The sequence below is a fragment of the Chiloscyllium plagiosum genome, unplaced genomic scaffold (genome assembly GCF_037043375.1).
Source record: "Chiloscyllium plagiosum isolate Xiang-an unplaced genomic scaffold, Cpla_swu_hap1 HiC_scaffold_5, whole genome shotgun sequence".
NCBI classification, from domain to species: domain Eukaryota; kingdom Metazoa; phylum Chordata; class Chondrichthyes; order Orectolobiformes; family Hemiscylliidae; genus Chiloscyllium; species Chiloscyllium plagiosum.
Window position 1 is genome coordinate 133,290,104 of NW_028270143.1, and position 27,785 is coordinate 133,317,888.

Genomic DNA, 27,785 nt, shown 5'->3' on the forward strand with positions numbered 1-27,785 from the left:
TGGGGGGGTGATACGGGTGGGTGTGGGGTGATGGGGGTGGGGGTGGCGGTGATGGGGGTGGGTGAGGGGGTGATGGGGGTACGTGGGGGTGATGGGGTTGGGTGGGTGATGGAGGTGATAGGGGTGGCTGTGGGTGATGGGCTGATGGGGGTGGGTGTGGGCGGGTGGGGGAGATGGGGGTGCGTGGGGGTGATGGGGGTGCGTAGGGGTGGGTGCGGATGAGGGGGGTGGGTGTTTGGGGGGTAGGGGTGATGGAGGTGGGTGTGGGTGATGGGGGTGATGGGGGGGTGAGTGTGTGTGGGTGATGGGTGCGGGTATGGGTGGATGGGGGTGATGGGGGTGTGTGTGGGTGATGGGGGTGTGTGTGGGTGATGGGGCTGGGTGTGGGTGATTGGGGTGATGGGGCTGGGTATTGGTGTGTGGGGGGTGATGGGGGTGGGTGGGGGTGATGGGGTGTTGGGGTGGGTGGGCGTGATTGGGGTGATGGGGGTGAGTGGGGGTGATAGGGTAATGGGGGTGGGTGGGGGTGATGGGAGTGATAGGAGTGGGTTTGGTTGATGGGGGGGTGTGTGGGTGATGGGGGTGGGTGTGTGTGGATGGGGGTGATGGGGGTGGGTGGGGGTGATGGGGGTGTGTATGGATGGGTGGAGGTGATGGGGCTGATGGGGTGATGGGGTGGGTGTGGGTTGATGGGGGTGATGGGGGTGGGTGTGGGTGATGGGGGTGGGGGTGGGTGATGGGGGTGGGTGTGGGTGATGGGGTGGGTGTGGGTGTGTGGGGGTGATGGGGCTGGTTGTGGGCTGTGTGTGGGTGATGGGGGTGTGTGGGGGTGGATGCGGGTGATGGGGGTGGGTGTGGGTGATGGGGGTGTGTGTGGGTGATTGGGGTGTGTGGGGGTGGGTGTGGGTGATGGGGGTTTGTGGGGGTGGGTGCGGGTGATGGGGGTGGGTGTGGGTGATGGGGGTGGGTGTGGGTGGATGGGAGTGATGGGGTGATAGGGGTCAGTGGGGGTGATGGGGTTGGGTGTGGGTGATGGCGGTGTTTGGGGGGTGATGTGGCTGGGTGTGGGTGATGGGGGTGATGGGGGTGGGTGGGGGTGGGTATGTGTGGGTGATGGGGGTGGGTATAGGTGGGTGTGGGTGTGTGGGGGGATGATGGGGGTGGGTGTGGGTGTGTGGGGGGATGATGGGGGTGGGTATGGGTGGGTGGGGGTGATGGGTGTGGGTATGGGTGGATGGGGTGATGGGGGTTGGTGTGGGTGATGGGGTGTGTGTGGGTGCTGGGGGTGTGTTTGGGTGATGGGGGTGGGTGTGTGTGATTAGGGTGATGGGGCTGGGTATGGGTGGGTGTGGGTGTGTGGTGGTGATGGGGGTGGGTATGGGTGGGTGGGGGTGATGGGGGGATGGGGGTGGGTGGGCGTGATGGGGGTGATGGGGGTGGGTGGGGGTGATGGGTTAATGGGGTGGGTGGGGGTGATAGGGGTGGGTGTGGTTGATGGGGGTGTGTGTGGATGGGGTTGATGAGGGTGGGTGTGGGTAATGGGGGTGTGTACGGATGGGTGGGGGAGATGGGGCTGATGGGAGTGGGTGTGGGTGGATGGGGGTGATGGGGGTGGGTGTGGGTGATGGGGGTGATGGGGGGTGAGTGTGTGTGGGTGATGGGTGCGGGTATGGGTGGATGGGGGTGATGGGGGTGTGTGTGGGTGATGGGGGTGTGTGTGGGTGATGGGGCTGGGTGTGGGTGATTGGGGTGATGGGGCTGGGTATTGGTGTGTGGGGGGTGATGGGGGTGGGTGGGGGTGATGGGGTGTTGGGGTGGGTGGGCGTGATTGGGGTGATGGGGGTGAGTGGGGGTGATAGGGTAATGGGGGTGGGTGGGGGTGATGGGAGTGATAGGAGTGGGTTTGGTTGATGGGGGGGTGTGTGGGTGATGGGGGTGGGTGTGTGTGGATGGGGGTGATGGGGGTGGGTGGGGGTGATGGGGGTGTGTATGGATGGGTGGAGGTGATGGGGCTGATGGGGTGATGGGGTGGGTGTGGGTTGATGGGGGTGATGGGGGTGGGTGTGGGTAATGGGGGTGGGGGTGGGTGATGGGGTGGGTGTGGGTGATGGGGTGGGTGTGGGTGTGTGGGGTGATGGGGCTGGTTGTGGGCTGTGTGTGGGTGATGGGGGTGTGTGGGGGTGGATGCGGGTGATGGGGGTGGGTGTGGGTGATGGGGGTGTGTGTGGGTGATTGGGGTGTGTGGGGGTGGGTGTGGGTGATGGGGGTTTGTGGGGGTGGGTGCGGGTGATGGGGGTGGGTGTGGGTGATGGGGGTGGGTGTGGGTGATGGGGGTGTGTGGGGGTGATGGGGGTGTGTGAGGGTGGGTGTGGGTGATGGGGGTGGGGGGGGTTAGGGGGTGTGGGTGGGTGATGGGGATGTGTGTGCGTGATGGGGGTGTGTGGGGGTGGGGGTGGGAGATGGGGTGGGGGTGGGTGATGGGGGTGGGTGTGGGTGATGGGGGTGGGTGTGGGTGATGAGGGTGGGGGGGTGATGGGGGTGTGGGTGGGTGATGGGGATGTGTGTGGGTGATGGGGGTGTGTGGGGGTGGGAGATGGGGTGGGGGTGGGTGATGGGGGTGGGTGTGGTGATGGGGGTGTGTGGGGGTTATGGAGGTGTGTGGGGGTGGGGTTGGGTGGGTGTGGATGATGGGGGTGGGTGTGGGTGATGGGGTGGGTGTGGGTGATGGGGTGGGTGTGGGTGATGGGGGTGGGTGTGGGTGATGGGAGTGGGTGTGGGTGATGGGGGTGTGTGGGGGTGTGTGGGGGTGATGGGGGTGTGTGGGGGTGTGTGGGGGTGATGGGGGTGTGTGGGGGTGGGGTTTGGTAGGTGTGGGTGATGGGGGTGTGTGGGGGTTATGGAGGTGTGTGTGAGTAATGGGGGTGGGTGATGGGGGTGGGTGTGGGTGATGGGGTGATGGGGGTGTGTGGGGGTGGGTGATGGGGGTAGGTGGGGGTGATGGGGTGATGGGGGAGGGGGTGGGTGATGGGGGTAGCTGGGGAGGGTGTGGGTGATGGGGGTGGGTGGGGGTGATGGGGGTGGGTGTGGGTGATGGGGTGGGGGTGGGTGATGGGGGTGATAGGGGTGGCTGTGGGTGATGGGCTGATGGGGGTGGGTGTGGGCGGGTGGGGGTGATGGTGGTGGGTGTGGGAGATGGGGGTGCGTGGGGGTGATGGGGGTGCGTAGGGGTGGGTGCGGGTGAGGGGGGTGGGTGTTTGGGGGGTAGGGGTGATGGGGGTGGGTGTTGGTGGATGGGAGTGATGGGGTGATAGGGGTCAGTGGGGGTGATGGGGTTGGGTGTGGGTGATGGCGGTGGGTGGGGGGTGATGTGGCTGGGTGTGGGTGATGGGGGTGATGGGGGTGGGTGGGGGTGGGTATGTGTGGGTGATGGGGGTGATGGGGGTGGGTATAGGTGGGTGTGGGTGTGTGGGGGGATGATGGGGGTGGGTGTGGGTGTGTGGGGGGATGATGGGGGTGGGTATGGGTGGGTGGGGGTGATGGGTGTGGGTATGGGTGGATGGGGTGATGGGGGTTGGTGTGGGTGCTGGGGGTGTGTTTGGGTGATGGGGGTGGGTGTGTGTGATTAGGGTGATGGGGCTGGGTATGGGTGGGTGTGGGTGTGTGGTGGTGATGGGGGTGGGTATGGGTGGGTGGGGGTGATGGGGTGATGGGGGTGGGTGGGCGTGATGGGGGTGATGGGGGTTGGTGGGGGTGATGGGGTAATGGGGTGGGTGGGGGTGATAGGGGTGAGTGTGGTTGATGGGGGTGTGTGTGGATGGGGTTGATGAGGGTGGGTGTGGGTAATGGGGGTGTGTACGGATGGGTGGGGGTGATGGGGCTGATGGGAGTGGGTGTGGGTGGATGGGGGTGATGGGGGTGGGTGTGGGTGATGGGGGTGTGTGTGGGTGATGGGGCTGGGTGTGGGTGATTGGGGTGATGGGGCTGGGTATGGGTGTGTGGGGGTGATGGGGGTGGGTGGGGGTGATGGGGTGTTGGGGGGGTGGGCGTGATTGGGGTGATGGGGGTGAGTGGGGGTGATGGGGTAATGGGGGTGGGTGGGGGTGATGGGAGTGATAGGGGTGGGTTTGGTTGATGGGGGGTGTGTGGGTGATGGGGGTGGGTGTGTGTGGATGGGGGTGATGGGGGTGATGGGGGTGTGTGGGGGTGGTGGGGGTGATGGGGGTGGGTGGGGGTGATGGGGGTGTGTATGGATGGGTGGGGGTGATGGGGCTGATGGGGTGATGGGGTGGGTGTGGGTTGATGGGGTGATGGGGGTGGGTGTGGGTGATGGGGGTGGGGGTGGGTGATGGGGGTGGGTGTGGGTGATGGGGGTGGGTGTGGGTGTGTGGGGGTGATGGGGCTGGTTGTGGGGTGTGTGTGGGTGATGGGGGGGTGTGGGGGTGGATGCGAGTGATGGGAGTGGGGGTGGGTGTGTGGGGTGATGGGGGTGTGTGGGGGTGATGGGGGTGATGGGGTGGGTGTGGGTGAGGGGGGTGGGTGTGGGTGGGTGGGGGTGATGGGGTGGGTGTGGGTGATGGGGGTGGGTGGGGGTGATGGGGTGGGTGTGGGTGGGTGGGGGTGATGGGGTGGGTGTGGGTGGGTGTGGGGGTGTGGGAGATGGGAGTGGAGGTGCGTGATGGGGGTGGTTGTGGGTGGGTGGGGGTGATGGGGTATGTGCGGGTGATGGGGGTGTGTAGGGGTGATGGGTGTGTGTGGGGGTGATGGGTGTGTGTGGGGGTGATGGGGGTGTGTAGGGGTGATGGGGGTGTGTGGGGGTGATGGGTGTGTGTGGGGGTGATGGGGCTGTGTGCGGGTGATGGGGGTGTGTGGGGGTGATGGGGATGTGTGCGGGTGATGGGGGTGTGTGCGGGTGATGGGTGTGTGTGGGGGTGATGGGGGTGTGTGTGGGTGATGGGGTGTGTGCGGGTGATGGGGGTGTGTGCGGGTGATGGGTGTGTGTGGGGGTGATGGGTGTATGTGGGGGTGATGGGTGTGTGTGGGTGATGGGGGTGTGTGTGGGTGATGGGGGTGTGTGTGGGTGATGGGGGTGTGTGGGGGTGATGGGTGTGTGGGGGTGATGGGGGTGTGTGGGGGTGATGGGGGTGTGTGCGGGTGATGGGGTGTGTGCGGGTGATGGGTGTGTGCGGGTGATGGGTGTGTGTGCGGGTGATGGATGTGTGTGGGGGTGATGGGGGTGTGTGTGGGTGATGGGGGTGTGTGGGGGTGATGGGGGTGTGTGGGGGTGATGGGGGTGTGTGTGGGTGATGGGGTGTGTGCGGGTGATGGGTGTGTGTGCGGGTGATGGGGTGTGTGCGGGTGATGGGGGTGTGTGTGGGTGATGGGGGTGGGTGGGGGTGATGGGGGTGTGTGGGGGTGATGGGGTGGGTGTGGGTGGGTGGGGGTGATGGGGTGGGTGTGGGTGAGGGGGGTGTGTAGGGGTGATGGGGGTGTGTGCGGGTGATGGGGTTGTGTGGGGGTGATGGGGTGTGTGCGGGTGATGGGAGTGTGTGGGGGTGATGTGGTGTGCGCGGGTGATGGGGTGTGTGCGGGTGATGGGGGTGTGTGCGGGTGATGGGGGTGGGTGGGGTGATGGGGGTGTGTGGGGGTGATGGGGGTGTGTGGGGGTGATGGGGGTGTGTAGGGGTGATGGGGGTGTGTAGGGGTGATGGGGTTGTGTGGGGGTGATGGGGCTGTGTGGGGGTAATGGGGGTGTGTGGGGGTAATGGGGGTGTGTGGGGGTGATGGGTGTGTGTGGGGGTGATGGGGGTGTGTGGGGGTGATGGGGGTGTGTGGGGGTGATGGGGTGTGTGCGGGTGATGGGGGTGTGTGCGGGTGATGGGTGTGTGTGCGGGTGATGGGGGTGTGTGGGGGTGATGGGGGTGTGTGGGGGTGATGGGGGTGTGTGGGGGTGATGGGGTGTGTGCGGGTGATGGGGGTGTGTGCGGGTGATGGGTGTGTGTGGGGGTGATGGGGGTGTGTGGGGGTGATGGGAGTGTGTGCGGGTGATGGGTGTGTGTGGGAGTGATGGGGGTGTGTGGGGGTGATGGGGGTGTATGGGGGTGTGTGGGGGTGATGGGGTGTTTGGGGGTGATGGGGTGGGTGTGGGTGAGGGGGGTGTGTAGGGGTGATGGGGGTGTGTAGGGGTGATGGGGGTGTGTAGGGGTGATGGGGGTGTGTGGGGGTGATGGGGGTGTGTGGGGGTGATGGGGGTGTGTGGGGGTGATGGGGGTGTGTGGGGGTGATGGGGTGTGTGCGGGTGATGGGGGTGTGTGGGGGTGATGGGTGTGTGTGGGGGTGATGGGGGTGTGTGCGGGTGATGGGGGTGTGTGGGGGTGATGGGTGTGTGTGGGGGTGATGGGGGTGTGTAGGGGTGATGGGGGTGTGTAGGGGTGATAGGGGTGTGTGGGGGGGATGGGGGTGTGTGGGGGGGATGGGTGTGTGTGGGGGTGATGGGGTGTGTGCGGGTGATGGGGTGTGTGCGGGTGATGGGGGTGTGTGGGGGTGATGGGTGTGTGTGGGGGTGATGGGTGTGTGTGGGGGTGATGGGGGTGTGTAGGGGTGATGGGGGTGTGTGGGGGTGATGGGGGTGTGTGCGGGTGATGGGTGTGTGTGGGGGTGATGGGTGTGTGTGGGGGTGATGGGGGTGTGTGCGGGTGATGGGGGTGTGTGGGGGTGATGGGGTGTGTGCGGGTGATGGGGGTGTGTGCGGGTGATGGGGTGTGTGCGGGTGATGGGGGTGTGTGCGGGTGATGGGGGTGTGTGCGGGTGATGGGGTGTGTGCGGGTGATGGGGGTGTGTGCGGGTGATGGGGGTGTGCGGGTGATGGGTGTGTGTGGGGGTGATGGGTGTGTGTGGGGGTGATGGGGGTGTGTGGGGGTGATGGGGGTGTGTGGGGGTGATGGGGTGTGTGCGGGTGATGGGGGTGTGTGCGGGTGATGGGGGTGTGTGCGGGTGATGGGGGTGTGTGGGGGTGATGGGTGTGTGTGGGGGTGATGGGGGTGTGTAGGGGTGATGGGTGTGTGTGGGGGTGATGGGTGTGTGTGGGGGTGATGGGGTGTGTGCGGGTGATGGGGGTGTGTGCGGGTGATGGGTGTGTGTGGGGGTGGTGGGGGTGTGTGGGGGTGATGGGGGTGTGTGGGGGTGATGGGGGTGGGTGGGGGTGATGGGGGTGATGGGGGTGTGTGGGGGTGATGGGGTGTGTGCGGGTGATGGGGGTGTGTGGGGGTGATTGGGGTGTGTGGGGGTGATGGGGTGTGTGGGGGTGATGGGGTGTGTGCGGGTGATGGGGGTGTGTAGGGATGATAGGGGTGTGTGGGGGTGATGGGGGTGTGTGGGGGTGATGGGGGTGTGTAGGGGTGATGGGGGTGTGTGCGGGTGATGGGGGTGTGTGCGGGTGATGGGGGTGTGTGGGGGTGATGGGGGTGTGTGGGGGTGATGGGTGTGTGTGGGGGTGATGGGGGTGTGTAGGGGTGATGGGTGTGTGTGGGCGTGATGGGTGTGTGGGGGGGTGATGGGGGTGTGTGGGGGTGATGGGGGTGTGTGGGGGTGATGGGGTGTGTGCGGGTGATGGGGGTGTGTGCGGGTGATGGGGGTGTGTGCGGGTGATGGGGGTGTGTGGGGGTGATGGGTGTGTGTGGGGGTGATGGGGGTGTGTAGGGGTGATGGGTGTGTGTGGGGGTGATGGGTGTGTGTGGGGGTGATGGGGTGTGTGCGGGTGATGGGGGTGTGTGCGGGTGATGGGTGTGTGTGGGGGTGGTGGGGGTGTGTGGGGGTGATGGGGGTGTGTGGGGGTGATGGGGGTGGGTGGGGGTGATGGGGGTGATGGGGGTGTGTGGGGGTGATGGGGTGTGTGCGGGTGATGGGGGTGTGTGGGGGTGATTGGGGTGTGTGGGGGTGATGGGGTGTGTGGGGGTGATGGGGTGTGTGCGGGTGATGGGGGTGTGTAGGGATGATAGGGGTGTGTGGGGGTGATGGGGGTGTGTGGGGGTGATGGGGGTGTGTAGGGGTGATGGGGGTGTGTGCGGGTGATGGGGGTGTGTGCGGGTGATGGGGGTGTGTGGGGGTGATGGGGGTGTGTGGGGGTGATGGGGGTGTGTGGGGGTGATGGGGTGTGTGGGGGTGATGGGGGTGTGTAGGGGTGATGGGTGTGTGTGGGGGTGATGGGGGTGTGTGGGGGTGATGGGGTGTGTGGGGGTGATGGGGGTGTGTGGGGGTGATGGGGTGTGTGCGGGTGATGGGGGTGTGTAGGGGTGATGGGTGTGTGTGGGGGTGATGGGGGTGTGTGGGGGTGATGGGGTGTGTGGGGGTGATGGGGGTGTGTGGGGGTGATGGGGATGTGTGGGTGTGATGGGGGTGTGTGCGGGTGATGGGGGTGTGTGGGGGTGATGGGGTGTGTGGGGGTGATGGGGTGGGTGTGGGTGAGGGGGGTGTGTAGGGGTGATGGGTGTGTGTGGGGGTGATGGGGGTGTGTGGGGGTGATGGGGTGTGTGCGGTTGATGGGGGTGTGTGCGGGTGATGGGTGTGTGCGGGTGATGGGTGTGTGTGGGGGTGATGGGGGTGTGTGGGGGTGATGTGGTGTGCGCGGGTGATGGGGGTGTGTGGGGGTGATGGGGGTGTGTGGGGGTGATGGGGGTGTGTGGGGGTGATGGGGGTGTGTAGGGGTGATGGGTGTGTGTGGGGGTGATGGGTGTGTGTGGGGGTGATGGGGGTGTGTGCGGGTGATGGGGTGTGTGCGGGTGATGGGGGTGTGTGCGGGTGATGGGTGTGTGTGCGGGTGATGGGGGTGTGTAGGGGTATGGGGGTGTGTAGGGGTGATGGGTGTGTGTGGGGGTGATGGGGGTGTGTGGGGGTGATGGGGTGTGTGGGGGTGATGGGGGTGTGTGGGGGTGATGGGGATGTGTGGGTGTGATGGGGGTGTGTGCGGGTGATGGGGGTGTGTGGGGGTGATGGGGTGTGTGGGGGTGATGGGGTGGGTGTGGGTGAGGGGGGTGTGTAGGGGTGATGGGGGTGTGTGCGGGTGATGGGGTTGTGTGGGGGTGATGGGGTGTGTGCGGGTGATGGGAGTGTGTGGGGGTGATGTGGTGTGCGCGGGTGATGGGGTGTGTGCGGGTGATGGGGGTGTGTGCGGGTGATGGGGGTGGGTGGGGTGATGGGGGTGTGTGGGGGTGATGGGGGTGTGTGGGGGTGATGGGGGTGTGTAGGGGTGATGGGGGTGTGTAGGGGTGATGGGGTTGTGTGGGGGTGATGGGGCTGTGTGGGGGTAATGGGGGTGTGTGGGGGTAATGGGGGTGTGTGGGGGTGATGGGTGTGTGTGGGGGTGATGGGGGTGTGTGGGGGTGATGGGGGTGTGTGGGGGTGATGGGGTGTGTGCGGGTGATGGGGGTGTGTGCGGGTGATGGGTGTGTGTGCGGGTGATGGGGGTGTGTGGGGGTGATGGGGGTGTGTGGGGGTGATGGGGGTGTGTGGGGGTGATGGGGTGTGTGCGGGTGATGGGGGTGTGTGCGGGTGATGGGTGTGTGTGGGGGTGATGGGGGTGTGTGGGGGTGATGGGAGTGTGTGCGGGTGATGGGTGTGTGTGGGAGTGATGGGGGTGTGTGGGGGTGATGGGGGTGTATGGGGGTGTGTGGGGGTGATGGGGTGTTTGGGGGTGATGGGGTGGGTGTGGGTGAGGGGGGTGTGTAGGGGTGATGGGGGTGTGTAGGGGTGATGGGGGTGTGTAGGGGTGATGGGGGTGTGTGGGGGTGATGGGGGTGTGTGGGGGTGATGGGGGTGTGTGGGGGTGATGGGGGTGTGTGGGGGTGATGGGGTGTGTGCGGGTGATGGGGGTGTGTGGGGGTGATGGGTGTGTGTGGGGGTGATGGGGGTGTGTGCGGGTGATGGGGGTGTGTGGGGGTGATGGGTGTGTGTGGGGGTGATGGGGGTGTGTAGGGGTGATGGGGGTGTGTAGGGGTGATAGGGGTGTGTGGGGGGGATGGGGGTGTGTGGGGGGGATGGGTGTGTGTGGGGGTGATGGGGTGTGTGCGGGTGATGGGGTGTGTGCGGGTGATGGGGGTGTGTGGGGGTGATGGGTGTGTGTGGGGGTGATGGGTGTGTGTGGGGGTGATGGGGGTGTGTAGGGGTGATGGGGGTGTGTGGGGGTGATGGGGGTGTGTGCGGGTGATGGGTGTGTGTGGGGGTGATGGGTGTGTGTGGGGGTGATGGGGGTGTGTGCGGGTGATGGGGGTGTGTGGGGGTGATGGGGTGTGTGCGGGTGATGGGGGTGTGTGCGGGTGATGGGGTGTGTGCGGGTGATGGGGGTGTGTGCGGGTGATGGGGGTGTGTGCGGGTGATGGGGTGTGTGCGGGTGATGGGGGTGTGTGCGGGTGATGGGGGTGTGCGGGTGATGGGTGTGTGTGGGGGTGATGGGTGTGTGTGGGGGTGATGGGGGTGTGTGGGGGTGATGGGGGTGTGTGGGGGTGATGGGGTGTGTGCGGGTGATGGGGGTGTGTGCGGGTGATGGGGGTGTGTGCGGGTGATGGGGGTGTGTGGGGGTGATGGGTGTGTGTGGGGGTGATGGGGGTGTGTAGGGGTGATGGGTGTGTGTGGGGGTGATGGGTGTGTGTGGGGGTGATGGGGTGTGTGCGGGTGATGGGGGTGTGTGCGGGTGATGGGTGTGTGTGGGGGTGGTGGGGGTGTGTGGGGGTGATGGGGGTGTGTGGGGGTGATGGGGGTGGGTGGGGGTGATGGGGGTGATGGGGGTGTGTGGGGGTGATGGGGTGTGTGCGGGTGATGGGGGTGTGTGGGGGTGATTGGGGTGTGTGGGGGTGATGGGGTGTGTGGGGGTGATGGGGTGTGTGCGGGTGATGGGGGTGTGTAGGGATGATAGGGGTGTGTGGGGGTGATGGGGGTGTGTGGGGGTGATGGGGGTGTGTAGGGGTGATGGGGGTGTGTGCGGGTGATGGGGGTGTGTGCGGGTGATGGGGGTGTGTGGGGGTGATGGGGGTGTGTGGGGGTGATGGGTGTGTGTGGGGGTGATGGGGGTGTGTAGGGGTGATGGGTGTGTGTGGGCGTGATGGGTGTGTGGGGGGGTGATGGGGGTGTGTGGGGGTGATGGGGGTGTGTGGGGGTGATGGGGTGTGTGCGGGTGATGGGGGTGTGTGCGGGTGATGGGGGTGTGTGCGGGTGATGGGGGTGTGTGGGGGTGATGGGTGTGTGTGGGGGTGATGGGGGTGTGTAGGGGTGATGGGTGTGTGTGGGGGTGATGGGTGTGTGTGGGGGTGATGGGGTGTGTGCGGGTGATGGGGGTGTGTGCGGGTGATGGGTGTGTGTGGGGGTGGTGGGGGTGTGTGGGGGTGATGGGGGTGTGTGGGGGTGATGGGGGTGGGTGGGGGTGATGGGGGTGATGGGGGTGTGTGGGGGTGATGGGGTGTGTGCGGGTGATGGGGGTGTGTGGGGGTGATTGGGGTGTGTGGGGGTGATGGGGTGTGTGGGGGTGATGGGGTGTGTGCGGGTGATGGGGGTGTGTAGGGATGATAGGGGTGTGTGGGGGTGATGGGGGTGTGTGGGGGTGATGGGGGTGTGTAGGGGTGATGGGGGTGTGTGCGGGTGATGGGGGTGTGTGCGGGTGATGGGGGTGTGTGGGGGTGATGGGGGTGTGTGGGGGTGATGGGGGTGTGTGGGGGTGATGGGGTGTGTGGGGGTGATGGGGGTGTGTAGGGGTGATGGGTGTGTGTGGGGGTGATGGGGGTGTGTGGGGGTGATGGGGTGTGTGGGGGTGATGGGGGTGTGTGGGGGTGATGGGGTGTGTGCGGGTGATGGGGGTGTGTAGGGGTGATGGGTGTGTGTGGGGGTGATGGGGGTGTGTGGGGGTGATGGGGTGTGTGGGGGTGATGGGGGTGTGTGGGGGTGATGGGGATGTGTGGGTGTGATGGGGGTGTGTGCGGGTGATGGGGGTGTGTGGGGGTGATGGGGTGTGTGGGGGTGATGGGGTGGGTGTGGGTGAGGGGGGTGTGTAGGGGTGATGGGTGTGTGTGGGGGTGATGGGGGTGTGTGGGGGTGATGGGGTGTGTGCGGTTGATGGGGGTGTGTGCGGGTGATGGGTGTGTGCGGGTGATGGGTGTGTGTGGGGGTGATGGGGGTGTGTGGGGGTGATGTGGTGTGCGCGGGTGATGGGGGTGTGTGGGGGTGATGGGGGTGTGTGGGGGTGATGGGGGTGTGTGGGGGTGATGGGGGTGTGTAGGGGTGATGGGTGTGTGTGGGGGTGATGGGTGTGTGTGGGGGTGATGGGGGTGTGTGCGGGTGATGGGGTGTGTGCGGGTGATGGGGGTGTGTGCGGGTGATGGGTGTGTGTGCGGGTGATGGGGGTGTGTAGGGGTGATGGGTGTGTGTGGGGGTGATGGGGGTGTGTGGGGGTGATGGGGTGTGTGGGGGTGATGGGGGTGTGTGGGGGTGATGGGGATGTGTGGGTGTGATGGGGGTGTGTGCGGGTGATGGGGGTGTGTGGGGGTGATGGGGTGTGTGGGGGTGATGGGGTGGGTGTGGGTGAGGGGGGTGTGTAGGGGTGATGGGTGTGTGTGTGGGTGATGGGGGTGTGTGGGGGTGATGGGGTGTGTGCGGTTGATGGGGGTGTGTGCGGGTGATGGGTGTGTGCGGGTGATGGGTGTGTGTGGGGGTGATGGGGGTGTGTGGGGGTGATGTGGTGTGCGCGGGTGATGGGGGTGTGTGGGGGTGATGGGGGTGTGTGGGGGTGATGGGGGTGTGTGGGGGTGATGGGGGTGTGTGCGGGTGATGGGGGTGTGTGGGGGTGATGGGGGTGTGTAGGGGTGATGGGGGTGTGTGGGGGTGATGGGGGTGTGTGGGGGTGATGGAGGTGTGTGGGGGTGATGGGGGTGTGTGGGGGTGATGGGGTGTGTGGGGGTGATGGGGGTGTGTGGGGGTGATGGGGATGTGTGGGTGTGATGGGGGTGTGTGCGGGTGATGGGGGTGTGTGGGGGTGATGGGGTGTGTGGGGGTGATGGGGTGGGTGTGGGTGAGGGGAGTGTGTAGGGGTGATGGGGGTGTGTGGGGGTGATGGAGGTGTGTGGAGGTGTGTGGGGGTGATGGGGGTGTGTGGGGGTGATGGGTTGTGTGCGGGTGATGGGGGTGTGTGCGGGTGATGGGAGTGTGTGGGGGTGATGGGGGTGTGTGCGGGTGATGGGGGTGTGTGCGGGTGATGGGTGTGTGTGGGGGTGATGGGGGTGTGTGGGGGTGATGGGGGTGTGTGCGGGTGATGGGGGTGTGTGCGGGTGATGGGTGTGTGTGCGGGTGATGGGTGTGTGTGGGGGTGATGGGGGTGTGTGGGGGTGATGGGGGTGTGTGGGGGTGATGGGTGGGTGTGTGGGGGTGATGGGTGTGTGCGGGTGATGGGGGTGTGTGGGGGTGATGGGGGTGTGTGGGGGTGATGGGGGTGTGTGGGGGTGATGGGGGTGTGTGCGGGTGATGGGTGTGTGTCGGGGTGATGGGGGTGTGTAGGGGTGATGGGTGTGTGTGGGGGTGATGGGTGTGTGTGGGGGTGATGGGGGTGTGTGGGGGTGATGGGGCTGTGTGCGGGTGATGGGGCTGTGTGCGGGTGATGGGGGTGTGTAGAGGTGATGGGTGTGTGTGGGGGTGATGGGGGTGTGTAGGGGTGATGGGGGTGTGTGGGGGTGATGGGTGTATGTAGGGGTGATGGGTGTGTGTGGGGGTGATGGGGGTGTGTGGGGGTGATGGGGATGTGTGGGTGTGATGGGGGTGTGTGGGGGTGATGGGTGTGTGTGGGGGTGATGGGTGTGTGTGGGGGTGATGGGTGTGTGTGGGGGTGATGGGGGTGTGTGGGGGTGATGGGGGTGTGTGCGGGTGATGGGGGTGTGTAGAGGTGATGGGTGTGTGTGGGGGTGATGGGTGTGTGTGGGGGTGATGGGTGTGTGTGGGGGTGATGGGGGTGTGTGGGGGTGATGGGGGTGTGTGGGGGTGATGGGGTGTGTGCGGGTGATGGGGGTGTGTGCGGGTGATGGGGGTGTGTGCGGGTGATGGGGGTGTGTGGGGGTGATGGGTGTGTGTGGGGGTGATGGGGGTGTGTAGGGGTGATGGGTGTGTGTGGGGGTGATGGGTGTGTGTGGGGGTGATGGGGTGTGTGCGGGTGATGGGGGTGTGTGCGGGTGATGGGTGTGTGTGGGGGTGGTGGGGGTGTGTGGGGGTGATGGGGGTGTGTGGGGGTGATGGGGGTGGGTGGGGGTGATGGGGGTGATGGGGGTGTGTGGGGGTGATGGGGTGTGTGCGGGTGATGGGGGTGTGTGGGGGTGATTGGGGTGTGTGGGGGTGATGGGGTGTGTGGGGGTGATGGGGTGTGTGCGGGTGATGGGGGTGTGTAGGGATGATAGGGGTGTGTGGGGGTGATGGGGGTGTGTGGGGGTGATGGGGGTGTGTAGGGGTGATGGGGGTGTGTGCGGGTGATGGGGGTGTGTGCGGGTGATGGGGGTGTGTGGGGGTGATGGGGGTGTGTGGGGGTGATGGGTGTGTGTGGGGGTGATGGGGGTGTGTAGGGGTGATGGGTGTGTGTGGGCGTGATGGGTGTGTGGGGGGGTGATGGGGGTGTGTGGGGGTGATGGGGGTGTGTGGGGGTGATGGGGTGTGTGCGGGTGATGGGGGTGTGTGCGGGTGATGGGGGTGTGTGCGGGTGATGGGGGTGTGTGGGGGTGATGGGTGTGTGTGGGGGTGATGGGGGTGTGTAGGGGTGATGGGTGTGTGTGGGGGTGATGGGTGTGTGTGGGGGTGATGGGGTGTGTGCGGGTGATGGGGGTGTGTGCGGGTGATGGGTGTGTGTGGGGGTGGTGGGGGTGTGTGGGGGTGATGGGGGTGTGTGGGGGTGATGGGGGTGGGTGGGGGTGATGGGGGTGATGGGGGTGTGTGGGGGTGATGGGGTGTGTGCGGGTGATGGGGGTGTGTGGGGGTGATTGGGGTGTGTGGGGGTGATGGGGTGTGTGGGGGTGATGGGGTGTGTGCGGGTGATGGGGGTGTGTAGGGATGATAGGGGTGTGTGGGGGTGATGGGGGTGTGTGGGGGTGATGGGGGTGTGTAGGGGTGATGGGGGTGTGTGCGGGTGATGGGGGTGTGTGCGGGTGATGGGGGTGTGTGGGGGTGATGGGGGTGTGTGGGGGTGATGGGGGTGTGTGGGGGTGATGGGGTGTGTGGGGGTGATGGGGGTGTGTAGGGGTGATGGGTGTGTGTGGGGGTGATGGGGGTGTGTGGGGGTGATGGGGTGTGTGGGGGTGATGGGGGTGTGTGGGGGTGATGGGGTGTGTGCGGGTGATGGGGGTGTGTAGGGGTGATGGGTGTGTGTGGGGGTGATGGGGGTGTGTGGGGGTGATGGGGTGTGTGGGGGTGATGGGGGTGTGTGGGGGTGATGGGGATGTGTGGGTGTGATGGGGGTGTGTGCGGGTGATGGGGGTGTGTGGGGGTGATGGGGTGTGTGGGGGTGATGGGGTGGGTGTGGGTGAGGGGGGTGTGTAGGGGTGATGGGTGTGTGTGGGGGTGATGGGGGTGTGTGGGGGTGATGGGGTGTGTGCGGTTGATGGGGGTGTGTGCGGGTGATGGGTGTGTGCGGGTGATGGGTGTGTGTGGGGGTGATGGGGGTGTGTGGGGGTGATGTGGTGTGCGCGGGTGATGGGGGTGTGTGGGGGTGATGGGGGTGTGTGGGGGTGATGGGGGTGTGTGGGGGTGATGGGGGTGTGTAGGGGTGATGGGTGTGTGTGGGGGTGATGGGTGTGTGTGGGGGTGATGGGGGTGTGTGCGGGTGATGGGGTGTGTGCGGGTGATGGGGGTGTGTGCGGGTGATGGGTGTGTGTGCGGGTGATGGGGGTGTGTAGGGGTGATGGGTGTGTGTGGGGGTGATGGGGGTGTGTGGGGGTGATGGGGTGTGTGGGGGTGATGGGGGTGTGTGGGGGTGATGGGGATGTGTGGGTGTGATGGGGGTGTGTGCGGGTGATGGGGGTGTGTGGGGGTGATGGGGTGTGTGGGGGTGATGGGGTGGGTGTGGGTGAGGGGGGTGTGTAGGGGTGATGGGGGTGTGTGCGGGTGATGGGGTTGTGTGGGGGTGATGGGGTGTGTGCGGGTGATGGGAGTGTGTGGGGGTGATGTGGTGTGCGCGGGTGATGGGGTGTGTGCGGGTGATGGGGGTGTGTGCGGGTGATGGGGGTGGGTGGGGTGATGGGGGTGTGTGGGGGTGATGGGGGTGTGTGGGGGTGATGGGGGTGTGTAGGGGTGATGGGGGTGTGTAGGGGTGATGGGGTTGTGTGGGGGTGATGGGGCTGTGTGGGGGTAATGGGGGTGTGTGGGGGTAATGGGGGTGTGTGGGGGTGATGGGTGTGTGTGGGGGTGATGGGGGTGTGTGGGGGTGATGGGGGTGTGTGGGGGTGATGGGGTGTGTGCGGGTGATGGGGGTGTGTGCGGGTGATGGGTGTGTGTGCGGGTGATGGGGGTGTGTGGGGGTGATGGGGGTGTGTGGGGGTGATGGGGGTGTGTGGGGGTGATGGGGTGTGTGCGGGTGATGGGGGTGTGTGCGGGTGATGGGTGTGTGTGGGGGTGATGGGGGTGTGTGGGGGTGATGGGAGTGTGTGCGGGTGATGGGTGTGTGTGGGAGTGATGGGGGTGTGTGGGGGTGATGGGGGTGTATGGGGGTGTGTGGGGGTGATGGGGTGTTTGGGGGTGATGGGGTGGGTGTGGGTGAGGGGGGTGTGTAGGGGTGATGGGGGTGTGTAGGGGTGATGGGGGTGTGTAGGGGTGATGGGGGTGTGTGGGGGTGATGGGGGTGTGTGGGGGTGATGGGGGTGTGTGGGGGTGATGGGGGTGTGTGGGGGTGATGGGGTGTGTGCGGGTGATGGGGGTGTGTGGGGGTGATGGGTGTGTGTGGGGGTGATGGGGGTGTGTGCGGGTGATGGGGGTGTGTGGGGGTGATGGGTGTGTGTGGGGGTGATGGGGGTGTGTAGGGGTGATGGGGGTGTGTAGGGGTGATAGGGGTGTGTGGGGGGGATGGGGGTGTGTGGGGGGATGGGTGTGTGTGGGGGTGATGGGGTGTGTGCGGGTGATGGGGTGTGTGCGGGTGATGGGGGTGTGTGGGGGTGATGGGTGTGTGTGGGGGTGATGGGTGTGTGTGGGGGTGATGGGGGTGTGTAGGGGTGATGGGGGTGTGTGGGGGTGATGGGGGTGTGTGCGGGTGATGGGTGTGTGTGGGGGTGATGGGTGTGTGTGGGGGTGATGGGGGTGTGTGCGGGTGATGGGGGTGTGTGGGGGTGATGGGGTGTGTGCGGGTGATGGGGGTGTGTGCGGGTGATGGGGTGTGTGCGGGTGATGGGGGTGTGTGCGGGTGATGGGGGTGTGTGCGGGTGATGGGGTGTGTGCGGGTGATGGGGGTGTGTGCGGGTGATGGGGGTGTGCGGGTGATGGGTGTGTGTGGGGGTGATGGGTGTGTGTGGGGGTGATGGGGGTGTGTGGGGGTGATGGGGGTGTGTGGGGGTGATGGGGTGTGTGCGGGTGATGGGGGTGTGTGCGGGTGATGGGGGTGTGTGCGGGTGATGGGGGTGTGTGGGGGTGATGGGTGTGTGTGGGGGTGATGGGGGTGTGTAGGGGTGATGGGTGTGTGTGGGGGTGATGGGTGTGTGTGGGGGTGATGGGGTGTGTGCGGGTGATGGGGGTGTGTGCGGGTGATGGGTGTGTGTGGGGGTGGTGGGGGTGTGTGGGGGTGATGGGGGTGTGTGGGGGTGATGGGGGTGGGTGGGGGTGATGGGGGTGATGGGGGTGTGTGGGGGTGATGGGGTGTGTGCGGGTGATGGGGGTGTGTGGGGGTGATTGGGGTGTGTGGGGGTGATGGGGTGTGTGGGGGTGATGGGGTGTGTGCGGGTGATGGGGGTGTGTAGGGATGATAGGGGTGTGTGGGGGTGATGGGGGTGTGTGGGGGTGATGGGGGTGTGTAGGGGTGATGGGGGTGTGTGCGGGTGATGGGGGTGTGTGCGGGTGATGGGGGTGTGTGGGGGTGATGGGGGTGTGTGGGGGTGATGGGTGTGTGTGGGGGTGATGGGGGTGTGTAGGGGTGATGGGTGTGTGTGGGCGTGATGGGTGTGTGGGGGGGTGATGGGGGTGTGTGGGGGTGATGGGGGTGTGTGGGGGTGATGGGGTGTGTGCGGGTGATGGGGGTGTGTGCGGGTGATGGGGGTGTGTGCGGGTGATGGGGGTGTGTGGGGGTGATGGGTGTGTGTGGGGGTGATGGGGGTGTGTAGGGGTGATGGGTGTGTGTGGGGGTGATGGGTGTGTGTGGGGGTGATGGGGTGTGTGCGGGTGATGGGGGTGTGTGCGGGTGATGGGTGTGTGTGGGGGTGGTGGGGGTGTGTGGGGGTGATGGGGGTGTGTGGGGGTGATGGGGGTGGGTGGGGGTGATGGGGGTGATGGGGGTGTGTGGGGGTGATGGGGTGTGTGCGGGTGATGGGGGTGTGTGGGGGTGATTGGGGTGTGTGGGGGTGATGGGGTGTGTGGGGGTGATGGGGTGTGTGCGGGTGATGGGGGTGTGTAGGGATGATAGGGGTGTGTGGGGGTGATGGGGGTGTGTGGGGGTGATGGGGGTGTGTAGGGGTGATGGGGGTGTGTGCGGGTGATGGGGGTGTGTGCGGGTGATGGGGGTGTGTGGGGGTGATGGGGGTGTGTGGGGGTGATGGGGGTGTGTGGGGGTGATGGGGTGTGTGGGGGTGATGGGGGTGTGTAGGGGTGATGGGTGTGTGTGGGGGTGATGGGGGTGTGTGGGGGTGATGGGGTGTGTGGGGGTGATGGGGGTGTGTGGGGGTGATGGGGTGTGTGCGGGTGATGGGGGTGTGTAGGGGTGATGGGTGTGTGTGGGGGTGATGGGGGTGTGTGGGGGTGATGGGGTGTGTGGGGGTGATGGGGGTGTGTGGGGGTGATGGGGATGTGTGGGTGTGATGGGGGTGTGTGCGGGTGATGGGGGTGTGTGGGGGTGATGGGGTGTGTGGGGGTGATGGGGTGGGTGTGGGTGAGGGGGGTGTGTAGGGGTGATGGGTGTGTGTGGGGGTGATGGGGGTGTGTGGGGGTGATGGGGTGTGTGCGGTTGATGGGGGTGTGTGCGGGTGATGGGTGTGTGCGGGTGATGGGTGTGTGTGGGGGTGATGGGGGTGTGTGGGGGTGATGTGGTGTGCGCGGGTGATGGGGGTGTGTGGGGGTGATGGGGGTGTGTGGGGGTGATGGGGGTGTGTGGGGGTGATGGGGGTGTGTAGGGGTGATGGGTGTGTGTGGGGGTGATGGGTGTGTGTGGGGGTGATGGGGGTGTGTGCGGGTGATGGGGTGTGTGCGGGTGATGGGGGTGTGTGCGGGTGATGGGTGTGTGTGCGGGTGATGGGGGTGTGTAGGGGTGATGGGTGTGTGTGGGGGTGATGGGTGTGTGTGGGGGTGATGGGGGTGTGTAGGGGTGATGGGTGTGTGTGGGGGTGATGGGTGTGTGTGGGGGTGATGGGGGTGTGTAGGGGTGATGGGTGTGTGTGGGGGTGATGGGTGTGTGTGGGGGTGATGGGGGTGTGTGCGGGTGATGGGGTGTGTGCGGGTGATGGGGGTGTGTGCGGGTGATGGGTGTGTGTGGGGGTGATGGGGGTGTGTGTGGGGGTGATGGGGGTGTGTGGGGGTGATGGGGTGTGTGGGGGTGATGGGGGTGTGTGGGGGTGATGGGGATGTGTGGGTGTGATGGGGGTGTGTGCGGGTGATGGGGGTGTGTGGGGGTGATGGGGTGTGTGGGGGTGATGGGGTGGGTGTGGGTGAGGGGGGTGTGTAGGGGTGATGGGTGTGTGTGTGGGTGATGGGGGTGTGTGGGGGTGATGGGGTGTGTGCGGTTGATGGGGGTGTGTGCGGGTGATGGGTGTGTGCGGGTGATGGGTGTGTGTGGGGGTGATGGGGGTGTGTGGGGGTGATGTGGTGTGCGCGGGTGATGGGGGTGTGTGGGGGTGATGGGGGTGTGTGGGGGTGATGGGGGTGTGTGGGGGTGATGGGGGTGTGTGCGGGTGATGGGGGTGTGTGGGGGTGATGGGGGTGTGTAGGGGTGATGGGGGTGTGTGGGGGTGATGGGGGTGTGTGGGGGTGATGGAGGTGTGTGGGGGTGATGGGGGTGTGTGGGGGTGATGGGGTGTGTGGGGGTGATGGGGGTGTGTGGGGGTGATGGGGATGTGTGGGTGTGATGGGGGTGTGTGCGGGTGATGGGGGTGTGTGGGGGTGATGGGGTGTGTGGGGGTGATGGGGTGGGTGTGGGTGAGGGGAGTGTGTAGGGGTGATGGGGGTGTGTGGGGGTGATGGAGGTGTGTGGAGGTGTGTGGGGGTGATGGGGGTGTGTGGGGGTGATGGGTTGTGTGCGGGTGATGGGGGTGTGTGCGGGTGATGGGAGTGTGTGGGGGTGATGGGGGTGTGTGCGGGTGATGGGGGTGTGTGCGGGTGATGGGTGTGTGTGGGGGTGATGGGGGTGTGTGGGGGTGATGGGGGTGTGTGGGGGTGATGGGTGGGTGTGTGGGGGTGATGGGTGTGTGCGGGTGATGGGGGTGTGTGGGGGTGATGGGGGTGTGTGGGGGTGATGGGGGTGTGTGGGGGTGATGGGGGTGTGTGCGGGTGATGGGTGTGTGTCGGGGTGATGGGGGTGTGTAGGGGTGATGGGTGTGTGTGGGGGTGATGGGTGTGTGTGGGGGTGATGGGGGTGTGTGGGGGTGATGGGGCTGTGTGCGGGTGATGGGGCTGTGTGCGGGTGATGGGGGTGTGTAGAGGTGATGGGTGTGTGTGGGGGTGATGGGGGTGTGTAGGGGTGATGGGGGTGTGTGGGGGTGATGGGTGTATGTAGGGGTGATGGGTGTGTGTGGGGGTGATGGGGGTGTGTGGGGGTGATGGGGATGTGTGGGTGTGATGGGGGTGTGTGGGGGTGATGGGTGTGTGTGGGGGTGATGGGTGTGTGTGGGGGTGATGGGTGTGTGTGGGGGTGATGGGGGTGTGTGGGGGTGATGGGGGTGTGTGCGGGTGATGGGGGTGTGTAGAGGTGATGGGTGTGTGTGGGGGTGATGGGGGTGTGTGGGGGTGATGGGGGTGTGTGGGGGTGATGGGGGTGTGTGCGGGTGATGGGGGTGTGTAGAGGTGATGGGTGTGTGTGGGGGTGATGGGGGTGTGTGGGGGTGATGGGGGTGTGTGGGGGTGATGGGGGTGTGCGCGGGTGATGGGGGTGGGTGTAGGTGGGTGGGGGTGATGGGGGTGTGTGCGGGTGATGGGGGTGGGTGTAGGTGGGTGGGGGTGATGTTGTCTCTCGCCCTGGTGTCACAGTTGCTGTGTGTTTGCCCCTGTCAGGGGTACAGCAGAATCTGAGGAGTTTGAAACCCGTCCTGAAGACGATGAAAGCGAATTATAACAGTCTCCGGAGTCAGGTGAAAAACTTCGCCCAGTTTTACGAAGCAGCCATTTCTGAGGCAAAGCGACAGGTGAATGAGACAGAGGGTCGATCACGTGATGGTATCAGGCCGTCTGTAACAATTACCCCCTCATGGTGTCTGAACCCCAGCCCTGGGGAAGACAGCCCCATCTGTCTCTATTCCCCCTGCCCTCCCAATCCCACTATCTTCAAAGTCAGCAACAACTGTCTCTCTCTGCCCCTTCATCGCTCAGGGAGGATATTTTCCCACCCCCAGGGGAGACGGAGCAGAGTTGGGGGGAGGTACAGATCATTCATGAAATGATGAATGGCCTCCTCCTGTTCTTGGGTGACAGGTTCGCCAGGGGAGGCTGAATGGCCTCCTCCTGTTCTTGGGTGACAGGTTTGCGAGGGGAGGCTGAATGGCCTCCTCCTGTTCTTGGGTGACAGGTTCGAGAGGGGAGGCTGAATGGCCTCCTCCTGTCCTTGGGTGACAGGTTCGAGAGGGGAGGCTGAATGGCGTCCTCCTGTTCCTGATTCCTTCCCCAAAGCCGTGTCCTCTGGGATTTTAGAGGAGAATTCGAGAGCTATTAATGAGGTATTCTCCACGTAACTCCTTCCTCATTCTGACAGATCCAGGCAGAAATCACCGTGGTAACAGCTTCCAACAAAAACCTGATGGAAAAGTATGAGAGGGAGATGGTCCTCAGGAAGAAATACCATGACCAGCTGGTGGAGCTCCGAGGTGGGACCAAACAACATTGGCCTATTGGGTAAAGTGCACCTCCTGGTGGAGCTCTGAGCTGGGGCCAGGTATTGTCGGCCCAGTGTATAAAGAGCACCCCCTGGTGGAGCTCTGAGCTGGGGCCAGTGTATAAAGGGCACCCCCTGGTGGAGCTCTGAGCTGGGGCCAGGTAATGTCGGCCCAGTGTATAAAGGGCACCCCCTGGTGGAGCTCTGAGCTGGGGCCAGGTAATGTCGGCCCAGTGTATAAAGGGCACCCCCTGGTGGAGCTCTGAGCTGGGGCCAGTGTATAAAGAGCACTCCCTGGTGGAGCTCTGAGCTGGGGCCAGGTAATGTCAGCCCTGTGTATAAGGAGCACCTCCTGGTGGAGCTCTGAGCTGGGGCCAGGTAATGTCAGCCCTGTGTATAAGGAGCACCCCCTGGTGGAGCTCTGAGCTGGGGCCAGGTAATGTCAGCCCTGTGTATAAGGAGCACCTCCTGGTGGAGCTCTGAGCTGGGGCCAGGTAATGTCAGCCCTGTGTATAAGGAGCACCTCCAGGTGGAGCTCTGAGCTGGGGCCAGGTAATGTCAGCCCTGTGTATAAGGAGCACCCCCTGGTGGAGCTCTGAGCTGGGGCCAGGTAATGTCAGCCCTGTGTATAAGGAGCACCCCCTGGTGGAGCTCTGAGCTGGGGCCAGGTAATGTCAGCCCTGTGTTAGTAATACCATTCAATGCCAGTGGGAGATATTGGGGATGGTCATTGTGTGTGGCACGTATGTTAATATGCCACTTGTCAACCTCAATGTGTGGAAATCTGATTGTCTTTCCCTGTCTCTGTCTCCCCGTCTCTCTCTCTGTCTCTCTCTCTCTGTCTCTCTCCCCATCTCTGTCTCTCTCTCCCCATCTCTCTCTCTCTCTCTGCCTCTCTCTCCCCGTCTCTCTCTCTCTGTCTCTCTCTCCCCATCTCTCTCTCTCTCTCTGCCTCTCTCTCCCCGTCTCTCTCTCTCTGTCTCTCTCTCCCCATCTCTCTCTCTCTCTCTGCCTCTCTCTCCCCGTCTCTCTCTCTCTGTCTCTCTCTCCCCATCTCTCTCTCTCTCTCTGCCTCTCTCTCCCCGTCTCTCTCTCTCTGCCTCTCTCTCCCCGTCTCTCTCTCTCTGTCTCTCTCTCCCCGTCTCTCTCTCTCTCTCTGTCTCTCACTCTCTCTGTCTCTCTCTCTCTCCCTGTCTCTCTCTCTCTCTGTCTCTCTCTCTCTCTGTCTCTCTCCCTGTCTCTCTCGCTCTGTCTCTCTCTCTCTGTCTCTCTCTCTCTCTGTCTCTCTCTCTCCCCATCTCCGTCTCTCTCTCTCCCCGTCTCTGTCTCTCTCTCCCCGTCTCTCTCTCTCTCTCTGTCTCTCTCTCCCTATCTCTGTCTCTCTCTCCCTATCTCTCTCTCTCTGTCTCTCTCTCTCCCCATCTCTCTCTCTCTCTGTCTCTCTCTCTCTGTCTCTCTCTCCCCATCTCTCTCTCTCTCTCTGTCTCTCTCTCACCGTCTCTCTCTCTCTGTCTCTCTCTCCCCATCTCTCCCTCTCTCTCTCTGTCTCTCTCTCTCTGTCTCTCTCTCCCCATCTCTCCCTCTCTCTCTCTGTCTCTCTCTCTCTGTCTCTCTCTCCCCGTCTCTCTCTCTCTCTCTCTGTCTCTCCCTCTCTCTGTCTCTCTCTCTCTCTCCCCGTCTCTCTCTCTCTCTGTCTCTCTCTCTCTCTGTCTCTCTCTCTCTCTGTCTCTCTCGCTCTGTCTCTCTCTGTCTCTCTCTCTCCCCATCTCCGTCTCTCTCTCTCCCCATCTCTGTCTCTCTCTCCCCGTCTCTCTCTCTGTCTCTCTCTCCCTATCTCTGTCTCTCTCCCTATCTCTCTCTCTCTGTCTCTCTCTCTCTCCCCATCTCTCTCTCTCTCTCTGTCTCTCTCTCACCGTCTCTCTCTCTCTGTCTCTCTCTCCCCATCTCTCCCTCTCTCTCTCTGTCTCTCTCTCCCCGTCTCTCTCTCTGTCTCTCTCTCTCTCTCTCTCTCCCCGTCTCTCTCTCTCTGTCTCTCTCTCTCTGTCTCTCTCTCCCCGTCTCTCTCTCCCCGTCTCTCTCTCTCTCTCTGTCTCTCTCTCTCTCTCTGTCTCTCTCTCCCCGTCTCTCTCTCTCTCTCTGTCTCTCTCTCTCTGTCTCTCTCTCCCCGTCTCTCCCTCTCTCTCTCTCTGTCTCTCTCTCCCCGTCTCTCTCTCTCTCCCCGTCTCTCTCTCTCTGTCTCTCTCTCTCCCCATCTCTCTCTCTCTCTCTCTGTCTCTCTCTCTCTGTCTCTCTGTCTCTCTCTCCCCATCTCTCTCTCTCTCTCTCTGTCTCTCTCTCTCTGTCTCTCTCTCTCTGTCTCTCTCTCTCTTTTTCCATCTCTGTCTTTCTCTCTCTCTGTCCCTTTCTCTCTGTCTCTCTCTGTCTCCATCTCTTCCTCTGTGTCTCTCTCTCTGTCTCTGTCTCTCTCTCCGTCTCTCTCTCTCCCTGTCTCTCTCTCTCTCTGTCTCTCTCTCTCTCTCTGTCTCTCTCTCTCTCTGTCTCTCTGTCTCTCTCTCTCTCTGTCTCTCTGTCTCCCTGTCTCTCTCTCTCTCTGTCTCTCTCTCTCTTTTTCCATCTCTGTCTTTCTCTCTCTCTGTCCCTTTCTCTCTGTCTCTCTCTGTCTCCATCTCTTCCTCTGTGTCTCTCTCTCCGTCTCTGTCTCTCTCTCCGTCTCTCTCTCTCTGTCTCTCTCTCTCTGTCTGTCTCTCTGTCTGTCTCTGTGTCTCTCTCTCTCTCACTGTCCCTCTCTCCCTCTCCGCCTCACTCTCTCTCTGTCCCTCTTTCGCTGTCTCACTCTCTCTCCATCTCTCTTTCTCTCCATCCCTCTCTGCATGTGTGTGTGTGTGTCTCTCTCTGTGTCTCTCATTCCCTCTCTCTTTCTCCATCTCTCTCTTTCTCCATCTCTCTCTCTCCTCGTTAGGAAATATTCGGGTGTTGTGCCGAGTGAAGCCAGTGACTGGGTCTGACTGGGAGGAGGGGAGTGACCCCCCTGCGGTCTGGCTGGACCCCAGTGTGGACTGCAGGGTCAGGGTGATGTACAAAGGCCGGGCAAGGAGCTTTGAACTCGACAAGGTGTTCCCATTCCAGGCCACACAGGAGGAGGTAGCTCCACAACAAACCACAACCCTGAGGGTTTCACTCATTTATAAAGCATGGTTTTGTGAAGGGCAGGTCGTGCCTCACAAACCTTATTGAATTCTTTGAGAAGGTGACTAAGGAGGTGGATGAGGATAAAGCGGTAGATGTGGTATATATGGATTTTAGTAAGGCGTTTGATAAGGTTCCCCATGGTAGGCTACTGCAAAAAATACAGAGGTATGGCATTGAGGGTGAGTTGGAGGTTTGGATTAGGAGTTGGCTGGCTGGAAGAAGACAGAGGGTAGTAGTTGATGGCAAAGTTTCTTCATGGAGTGCCGTCACTAGTGGTGTTCCGCAAGGATCTGTTTTGGGACCATTGCTGTTTGTCATTTTTATAAATGACCTGGAGGAAGGGTTAGAAGGTTGGGTGAGCAAGTTTGCGGATGATACGAAAGTCGGAGGAGTTGTTGACAGTGAGGAAGGATGTGGCAGGTTACAGCAGGATATAGAGAAGCTGCAGAGCTGGGCAGAAAGGTGGCAAATGGAATTCAATGTAGCTAAGTGTGAGGTGATTCACTTTGGGAAGAATAACAAGAAGATGGGGTACTGGGCTAATGGTCGGATACTTGGTAGTGTGGATGAGCAGAGGGATCTTGGTGTCCATGTACACAGATCTCTGAAAGTTGCCACCCAGGTAAATAGTGCGGTGAAGAAGGCATATGGCGTACTGGCTTTTATTGGTAGAGGAATTGAGTTCCGGAGTCCTGAGGTCATGATGCAGTTGTATAAGACTCTGGTGCGGCCGCATCTGGAATATTGTGTGCAGTTTTGGTCGCCATACTATAGGAAGGATGTGGAGGCACTGGAACGGGTGCAGAGGAGGTTTACCAGGATGTTGCCTGGTATGGAAGGAAGATCGTATGAGGAAAGACTGAGACACTTGGGGCTGTTTTCATTAGAGAAAAGAAGGTTTAGGGGTGACTTGATTGAGGTGTACAAGATGATTAGGGGGTTAGATAGGGTTGACAGTGTGAACCTTTTCCCGCGTATGGAGTCGGGTATTACAAGGGGGCATAGCTTTAAATTAAGGGGGGGTAGATATAGGACTGAAGTTAGGGGTAGGTTCTTCACTCAGCGAGTCGTAAGTTCATGGAATGCCCTGCCAGTAGCAGTGGTGGACTCTGCCTCTTTATGGGCATTTAAGCGGGCATTGGATAGGTATATGGAGGATAGGTTAGGTGGGCTTGGATCGGCGCAACATCGAGGGCCAAAGGGCCTGTACTGCGCTGTATTCTTCTATGTTCTATGTTCTAAAGAGAGATTTATCGTTGGTGAGGAGGTGAATAAAGGGTCATGGATGAGGATGAACGTGTTCTCTCTGAGGGGAGGGGAATCTGTGGAATTCTTTACCGCATGGAGATATGGAGAGGTTGTTCCCCCTCGTGGGAGAGTCTAGGACCAGAGGGGCATCACCTCAGAGTAAGGAGTCACATGGTTAACTAAAGAGAACAAAGGAACAAATATATGTACAGCACAGGAACAGGCCCTTCGGCCCTCCAAGCCTGTGCCAATCATATGACCTCACTGGTCATTGGTCACCATTTCCAATCTGATTGGTCAGCAGTCATCAAGGCCGGGCTGCCTTTGACTCCACTGGGAGTGGGATCCCACCTCCAGCCAATCACCACAGGGCATTGAAACATCAGGATTAGATTACATTACAGTGTGGAAACAGGCCCTTCGGCCCAACAAGTCCACACCGACCCGCCGAAGCGCAACCCACCCATTCCCCTACATTTGCCCCTTTACCTAACACTACGGGCAATTTAGCATGGCCAATTCACCCTGACCTGCACATCTTTGGATTGTGGGAGGAAACCGGAGCACCCGGAGGAAACCCACGCAGACACGGGGAGTGGGCATGGATTCCAATCTGACCTCATCCATGTCCAAAACCTTCTACCCAAAGGTAGGGGGCAATACCACCCCCTGAAAGTTCCCCTCCGAGCCCCTCACCACCCTGAGTTGGAAATGTATCTCCGTTCCTTCACTGTCACTGGGTCAAAATCCTGGAATTCACCCCCGCCCCCCCCCCCCCCCCCCCCCCCCAGGGCATTGTGGGTCAGGAAATTTTCTGTTCAGGGTTGCTCGCAGAGTTTCCTGAGGCTTGATCTTTGGTTTTCAAGGGTTTGTTTTTGTTTTCTTTTTTGTGGGTTTAGTTTTGGTTTTCAGGGGTTTCGTTTTGGTTTTTAGAGGATTGATTTTGGCTTTCAGGAATTTAGTTTTGGTTTTCATGTGTTTAGTTTTGGTTTTTAGAGATTTGGTTTTGGTTTTCAGGGGTTTGGTTTTCAAATGATTAGTTTTGATTTATGGAGGGTTTAGGTTTGGTTTTTAGAGGTTTATTTTTGGTTTTCAAATGACTAGTTTTGGTTTTCAGGGGTTTTAGTTTTGAATTTCC

The 27,785-nt window shown here is 62.8% G+C and overlaps 1 protein-coding gene across 1 annotated transcript in view; it reads left to right on the forward strand.

The window, feature by feature from the left end:
- The window catches only part of LOC122548250 (kinesin-like protein KIFC3), a 190,204-nt gene that overhangs the window by 60,628 nt on the left and 101,791 nt on the right, over window positions 1–27,785 (forward strand). The window contains exons 11-13 of the mRNA XM_087987773.1: window positions 21,397–21,527; window positions 22,091–22,202; window positions 25,170–25,351. Of these exons, the coding sequence (XP_087843899.1) occupies window positions 21,397–21,527; window positions 22,091–22,202; window positions 25,170–25,351 (425 nt within the window). The remainder of the gene's footprint in view (window positions 1–21,396; window positions 21,528–22,090; window positions 22,203–25,169; window positions 25,352–27,785) is intronic.